Genomic DNA, 7792 nt, shown 5'->3' on the forward strand with positions numbered 1-7792 from the left:
GGTTGCTACCATACTTCACTTTCTGATTTTGTAATGCGAGTTCTGATCATGCTTTGTAATGTGTGTACCTCTCTGTTCCAAAATTCCCTGCCGCCCTCACCCGCTTCCCCCAGGGGACTCCACCTCACCGGGCACACTCCCGTCTTGACCTGTGACCCCTGCCCTTCACCCAGCACCAGCCTCACTCACCTCTCTCAGGTCTTGACTGGGAGGTCACTTCCTCAGGGGAACCACTGCCCGAACCACCCTCTGCTTTGTTCACTCCCCTCCTGAGCATTTGTCACCACCTCTCAACTCAGTCACTTGTGTCTTTGTTCACTGCTGGACTCCACTCCCTAAATATCAGCCTCATGAGGGGCAGAGGCTTGGCATGTTTGCCGGCAGGGCCAAGGTGCCCAGCACACAGAATGCACTTAGTCACTGTGCCAATGAGCCAGTGAACCGTAACAACGCCTACCTCGCAGGGGCCCAGAATTAAGGGTTCGACACAAACCTTGCGCAGACGAGCCTCGGTAACTATTGTTGTTATTATTGTTAGTAATAGTAATGGCCATGTTAATTAAAACCAGGAGGCGCTCAGGAAATGCTTGCTGACCGGCTGCACGGTGTTGGTAACCCTGGCCTGCCCCCCTCTCTCCGCAGCCATGCACGGGACCTTCGTGATTCTGCTCCCCTTCAGCCTCATCCTCATGGTCTTTGGGGGGATGACGGGGTTTCTGAGCTTCCTCCTCCGAACCTCCCTCCTCCTGCTGCTCACGGGGGCCCTCTTCCTCTTTGGAGGTAGGTGCCCACCCGACCTGGGGTTCAGGCTGCTGGAGGGGCTGTGAGGAGCCCCCAGTAGGGAAGGGGAGGGGGGGAGTCCCATCGCCTCTGGTGCTCAGCTTCCCCACTGGTGACCTCCCAAATGGAAGAATGAGGCGTGTCCAGCCCAGGGCCCTGGGTCTGCGGCCCAGGAGGGAGGCAGAGGGGAGGGGCAGGATTTGAGAATTGCTCCCGAGATTTACCAAAGGAGCCACAGGGGGAGCGGCCACCGCAGGCTGTGGGCTGTCAGGGACCGGCCCTGGTGCCTGCTCTCCTGTGCACCTGCTGCTCCACAGATACCACTCTGACGGCTTGCACACCGAGGCTTCCAAAGATGGGCTGCAGCACGTGGTTGATTGTTCCCAGGCCCCCTCCTCCTCCTTAAAAACACAACCAACACAGTGATGACACACATGTTTGTCCCTGGAGGGAAACAGTGAAAGGTACGGGCGGAGGTGGAGATAGAGCAGAGAGCCTCTCCACCACCGAACGGTGATTGTTAATATCGGCACTAATAGTCCACCCACGACCACGTCTCGAACCCAGCGCTCCCTGTGGAACTTCCTGTGATGGCAAAGTTCTCTACCCTGCGCTGTGTAGGGCGGGAGCCACAGACCAGGGTACGGAGCACCTGCCATGTGGCGGGTGCCAATGAAGGGCTGAGCTGCCCATTGCAAGGAAGTTTGCACCGCCACACGTGGCCGGGGCTCCAGGACTGGGCAGCACAGCGCTAATTACTTCTTTGCAGCCCCACTGTGTGCCACACGCTGTTCCGGGTGCCGGGGCATCCAGGAGGAGCCTCTGAAACTCAGTCCACTGGGCAGACAGACATTCGTTAAGTCATTTCACAAATAAATGCACCATGGAGGTAGCACCTCACACCTCTCAGAATGGCTACCATCAATGAGTCCACAAATGACCAGAGCTGGCGAGGATGAGGAGAAAAGGGAACCCTCATGCACTGCTGGTGGGAGTGCAGACTGGTGCAGCCACCGTGGAGAACAGTGTGGAGTTTCCTCAGAAAATTAAATAAGGACCTGCCATGTGACCCAGTGATCCCACTCCTGGGAATATATCCTAAGGAACCCGGAGCACCAATCAGAAAGAATGGATGCACCCCCATGTTCATAGCAGCGCAATTGACAATAGCTAAGATCTGGAAACAGCCCAAGTGCCCATCCGTAGATGAGTGGATAAAAAAGCAGTGGTATAGTTATGCACATGGGATACTATGCAGCTGTAAAAAAGAATCTCTTACCCTTTGAGACAGCATGGAGGGACCTGGAGAGTATCCTGCTAAGTGAAATAAGTCAGTCAGAGAAAGACAAGTATCACATGATCGCACTCATAAGTGGAATCTAAGTAACAATATAAACTGATGGATGGAAAACAAAACAAAACAAAACAAAAAACAAAACAACCTCAAAACAAATAAATGCAAAATTATAGTTCTGACCTGGGCTATGACGGAGGGCTATGTGGGGGCTGTGAGGCTTCAGGGGGGTTTGACCAGAGCAGACACGTGAGCTGGGATATGGGGATGGAGAGGCGTTAAGGGATGGCATGAGGAAGGGAAAGGAAAGAAGGGTGCCCGGGGCAGGCTGACCGGCCTGGGCAAAGGCCTTGGGGTGGAAGGAGGACGCACCTGGGGAGGGTAGGGTGGCCGGCTGGGGAGGATGGCGGGGTTAGATCTGCTCTCCTCTGTCTCTCGCAGCTCTCGTCACGCTCACGGGCATCAGCATGTACATCGCGTACTCGGCCGCCGCCTTCCGAGAGGCGCTGTGTCTGCTGGAGGAGACGGCCCTGCTGGACCAGGTGGACATCCACTTCGGCTGGTCCCTGGCCCTGGGCTGGGTCAGTTTCTTCGCCGAGCTGCTCACTGGGGCAGCCTTCCTGGCAGCGGCCCGCATGCTCAGCCTGAGACGGCGGCAGGACCAGGCCATCTGAGTCTGGAGGCCTGGGGTGGTGGGAGGGAGGCTGGCCTGGGCCTCTGGGACCCGTCTTGGGGGGCTGTGGTCTCCTGCTCCACCGAGACCACCAGTGGAGGCCAGGGGCTAACCCCAGGATGCTGTGGACTGAGCGCAGGGCCTGCTGTCCTTAGCGCCTGTGTGTGTGTGTGCTGTGTCCATGTGGCTGTGTGTGCCGTGGGCTGGAGGAGGCCTAGGGAGTGTGGGACTGTAAAACAACAAAAAACAAACCCTTCATAAACAGAGCGTTACAGATTGCAGCCTCTGTGAGCCTGCTCCGGCTTCATTTCATCCTCACTGCTGCCCTTTGGATCAGTTCCTCTTCTTTGGTAAGGGCATGGAAGACCAGAGAGGTTAGGTAAGGTGCAGAGGTGCACAGCAGAGCTAGTGGCATATTCCTTCTTCCGAAACAGTGCTCAGTCCTTTACCACAACCTTTCTGAGCAGGTTCCCGTCTGGCCATGGTTACTGTGTGGGACTCAGGCATGCTAACTGGCTGAGGGTACTGGGGAGAAAGGAATACAGCTGGGCTGACATTCAGATCTGCCTGATTCCAAGATGATTTTCTCTCCACTCCTGCCACTGCCTATCCAAGCATGTCAAACTCGCGGCTCACGGGCCTCATGCCTCATTTATTTGGTCCACGTTAGCCTTGGAATTTGACATGCTTGGCCTACACCAGTGTTTCCCAAACTTTTGACATATGTGTATCCCTTCTATAATTTTCGTAATGCTGAGTACCCCTCGTACTTATGAGAACATAGAATTAGGTGCAGCTAAGCACGGTGAAGTGCATATCCCCACCAAACTCTGGTGCAACGCATATCCCCACCAAACTATTCCCGTACCCCTGGGAGTATGTGTACCACACTTTGGGAAACACTGGTCTATACCATCCACTTTCTATCTGCGTTTGGGTTAGGATGCAGCTGCCGCTGCTTTTCTGTCTAGTCTGGAAAAGTGTAAAGTGGGGGTAATGCTCGCAGAACCCCACCTAGGTGAGTGAGCACGGCTGTGAAATCAGTTACCAGGCTGGGGGGGAAAAAAGAAAAAACAAAACAAAACAATTTTTTTTTTTTTTTTTTTAAAGTGGTGGCAACCATGCCAATGAAAAGGCGGTCTTTTCTGCCACCTGCTGGTCATATGGTGGAACTGCGTCAGAGGCAGGCCTTCAAAATATTTTTCAGCGTGTCCAGCAATGAATGGGACAAATGCAAGGCAGGGGTTCTCAACTGGGGATGAGACATTTGACACTGAGACATTTGATGCCGTCTAGAGATAGTTTTGCTTCTTACAACTGGGAATGAGATCTACTGGTATCTAGTGGGTGGAGGCCAGGGAGCTGCTAACATCCTACAGTGCCCAGGACAGCCAACAACAGAGAATGAGCCAGGCCCACGGGTCAGCAGTGCCAACGTTGAGGAATCCTGCTAGGGGAAAGAAAATGAATAAAAACAGAATAAAACATGTGCACTCAAGGAACTGACAGATACTGGGAAAGAATCTCACTCATTCAATAAACGTTTACCAAATACCTACTATGTGTCAAGAACTGTTCTTGGTGTGAATGGATGACAAGATCCTTGCCTTTACTGACCTGCATGGAAACAGCCAATAAACACGTGGACCAACAATACATAGTAAGAGAAATTCAGATAGTAATTAGCGTGAAGAACATAAAACAGGCTCATGAGTTGGAGGGTGGCTGGGAGAGACACTACTGCCAGAAGACAGTCAGGGAGGGCATCTTGGAGGAGGGGGCATTGTGCTGAGACCTCAATGAGGAAGCTGCTATGTGAGGAAAAAGCTGACTAGGCAGGTGCCAGTAAGTGCAAAGGCCTTGAGGTAGGAACAGGTTTATGTAATTGAGGGAAAGGAAGAAGGAGAATTGAGGGAGAATGATGGGAGGTGAAGTGAGAGAGAGGGGAGGCTGGAGAGGAGGCAGGATGGTAGTGCCCATGGCCCATGGTAAGGAGGTGCTGATGATTGAGCAAAGTTTGGAATCATCCCATCCTATTCCACCCCATCCTATTCCATTCCATTCCATTCCATTCCATTCCATTCCATTCCATTCCATTCCACTCCTTTCCACTCCACTCCACTCCACCCCACTCCACTCCATTCCACTCCACTCCACTCCACCCCACTCCACTCCACTTCATTCCACTCCACTCCACTCCATCCCACTCCACTCCACTCCACTCCATTCCACTCCATTTCATTCCACTCCACTCCACTCCACCCCACTCCACTCCATTCCATTCCACTCCACTCCATTTCATTCCACTCAATTCCACCCTACTCTATTCCACTCCACTCCATTCCATTCCACTCCACTACACCCCACTCCACTCCACTCCACTCCATCCCACTCCACTCCACTCCACTCCACTCCACTCCACTCCACTCCACTCCACTCCACTCCACTTCATTCCACTTTACACCATTCCATTCTACTCTACTCCACTCCACTCTATTCCACTCCACACCACTCCACTGCACTGCACTGCACTGCACTGCACTCCACTCCACTCTGATTATTTTTGAGAGCATCTGGAACCCCTAAAGATGCTCAGCAGCAGATGGGGAGGTGCTCAGGGTTAAGACAGTGGTTCCCAACCAGGCTTCGCATTAACAGCATCTGGGGACTTAAAAAGTCCTCATGGTTGAGTCTCAACTGAACCCAAGAGAATCCAAACCTCAAAAGTGAACCTGGGCGCTGGTGTTTACCTAAGCCCCCCACCCCAACTCTGTTGTTTGCCACTCCATTCACTCACTCCCATGTTTGCTCTCTCAGCAACCACTTGTTGGATGTCTGACATGCCAGGGGCTGTGTGCACACTGGGAGCCTAGCAGTGAATGGAAGTGACAGAAACGCCTCACAGCACTGCCGTGTGTGTGTGTGTGTGTGTGTGTGTGTGTGTGTGTGTGTGTGAGACAGAGACAGACAGTGGATAGTGTGGGTAACCTTGGGGTATGTTACCTGGGAAGAAGTTCCGTAAAGGAGTGGAGGGGGTAGAAACGTGTGTGGGAGGATGAACTGTGCACTGACTGTGATGTCCCATCGGGTCCTCGGCTGAGCAGGGTCTGTGAGGCTGGCACCTCTTTGTCCTAATTTCATGCTGATTGACTCATTCAATAAGCACTTCCCAGGCCCCACTGTAAGGCAGGGAGGGCATCTCAGGAGGTTGGGCAGGGGCTCAGGGAAGACCCAGCTCACATCTCCCGCTGAGTTGGGTGTCTTTTCCCAGAGACGAACCTCAGGGCTGAGACCTCCTGGGCTCCTGTGGAGCAGGAACGATGATAACCTCAACTTTGCAGATGAGGGGACTGAAGCCTAGAAGAAAGGGCTTGCTCTGAGGTCTGGTGAGAGAACCAGGAGCCCCCCCCTTCCCCCTTTCTCCCCCCTCCCCCTGACATCCCAGCTGCTGGCTCCCTCCACCAGCGCCTAAGCCAGGACTTAATTGATAGTAAAACAGACAGCAATTGCTGTCTTTGCTTATCCTCTCAGTGAGGCTCACTTGTCATTTCCCAGCACATGACACTTAGCAGCTGGGACCCTGGTATTAGGCCGCCACGAACACCAAACATCGAGGAAGACTAATCTCTGCTGTGTTCCAACAACAGCCTGCGCATCTTCAAATATTTACAGTTAGGTCTCCTCTGGAGCCTCTGGGGGGCGAGAAGGAGGGAGGAAGGGAGATGTATGAATATTGCAAAGGAGACAGAGCTAGAAACAGAGGTAGAGATGGGGCAGAGGAAAGGCAGAGCACCACAGACAAGAGAAGAGCTGCCTACAGAGAGGAAGAAGAGAAACGGGAAGAAGGAAGTGACAAGAGACAAGAAGAGAGCAGAAAAGGGTGGACAGAAAGGGATTGAATCCAAGAAAGGAAGGAGAGAGAGAGAACGAACTGAGAAACAAAAATGAAAAAGCAGACACAGAGAAATGAGGTTAACCTTAGAAGGAACCTCAGAGCCAGAGGGTGGGGACAGAATGGCCATCTGTGTGGACCTTTGTGGGGTGTATCCACCACCCAGGGGACAGTTCTGGATGCTGAGGAGGGTGTAGGGAAAGCAGTCCCGCAGGGAGGTCCCTGAGAGCTGGGGGACAGGCTGAGTGGGTGAGGGAAGCCTTTGACAGCAGGGGGTCCTTTTTTAGGAGCCGGCAGCCATGGACATTGCCTGGGCAGTCCTTGCCTCAGTTTCCTTATGTGTAACATGGGGACGATGATGCTGTTCTCACTGTCCTTCTACTTTATCTCCAGAGAAGGATACTCAGCCTCTACAATGGCTCCCATCACATCAGAGGGCAAGTCCCAACCTCGCGATGACCTAAGAAGCCCTCCAATGCTCCTGTGTCCCTGACTGTCTCTAGGAGGCATCTCCCCTGTGCACAGCCACTGTTACTGTCATCTGCCCTGGTCTTGGTTAGAAGGCCCCAGGAACACCCATCAGGATGGGCACAGGACATGCGACAGAGCACTTTGGAGTTTCCAAGGCAGGCTCATTGCTACCATCCTGCATGGAGGGTACCCACCCTGTTCCCACTGGGGGACAGCTGGCAGGAGCTCAGAGAGGCGAAGGATATGTTCAAGGTCAAGCCCCCCTTCTGGCTGCCAAACCAAGCCAACCCATGCATTTCCATTTCCCCATCCGCCATCCTTGGGGTCTGAAGGCCCCCAAGTGGTCCTGATGGTGGTCCTGGTGCAGAGCCTTGGTGCCACTGTGTAGGGATTCTGGGTGGCCCATGCACTTGGCCTTCCCATCAGCAACCACATAAATCTCCAGTATTGCACCCACTGTGTGCGGGTCCTCTCCCTGCAAAGATGACATGGGGAGTCTGTCTGAACCCGGGCATTTGTTCCCTATTCATCTCTATTTCCTCAATTGGAAATGTGCCCACCGCAGCCTTGCAGCCCATAGTTCCTTTCAAGGTGCATGAATTTGTGCACTGGGCTCCGAGTCCTGTATAATAAAAGCCTAATATGCTAAGTGTCCAGTCATCTGGTTGTCTGGTCAACCAAT

At 53.2% G+C, this 7792-nt stretch overlaps 1 protein-coding gene across 3 annotated transcripts in view; it reads left to right on the forward strand.

Moving 5' to 3' along the window:
- TMEM114 (transmembrane protein 114) overlaps window positions 1-4227 on the forward strand; it is a gene marked incomplete at its 5' end in the record, with an annotated part of 28754 nt that extends 24527 nt beyond the window's left edge. For 2 of the 3 annotated variants that reach the window (XM_084881174.1, XM_084881172.1), the window contains 2 exons: window positions 643-780; window positions 2516-4227. In XM_084881174.1, the coding sequence (XP_084737300.1) occupies window positions 643-780; window positions 2516-2748 (371 nt within the window). In that variant the 3' untranslated portion in view covers window positions 2749-4227. The remainder of the gene's footprint in view (window positions 1-642; window positions 781-2515) is intronic. The other variant, XM_084881173.1, reaches the window with a different exon arrangement.
- Window positions 4228-7792: the final 3565 nt, after the last annotated feature.

This window comes from Pipistrellus hanaki (genome assembly GCF_964339955.1).
Source record: "Pipistrellus hanaki genome assembly, chromosome: 4".
Lineage (NCBI taxonomy): Eukaryota > Metazoa > Chordata > Mammalia > Chiroptera > Vespertilionidae > Pipistrellus > Pipistrellus hanaki.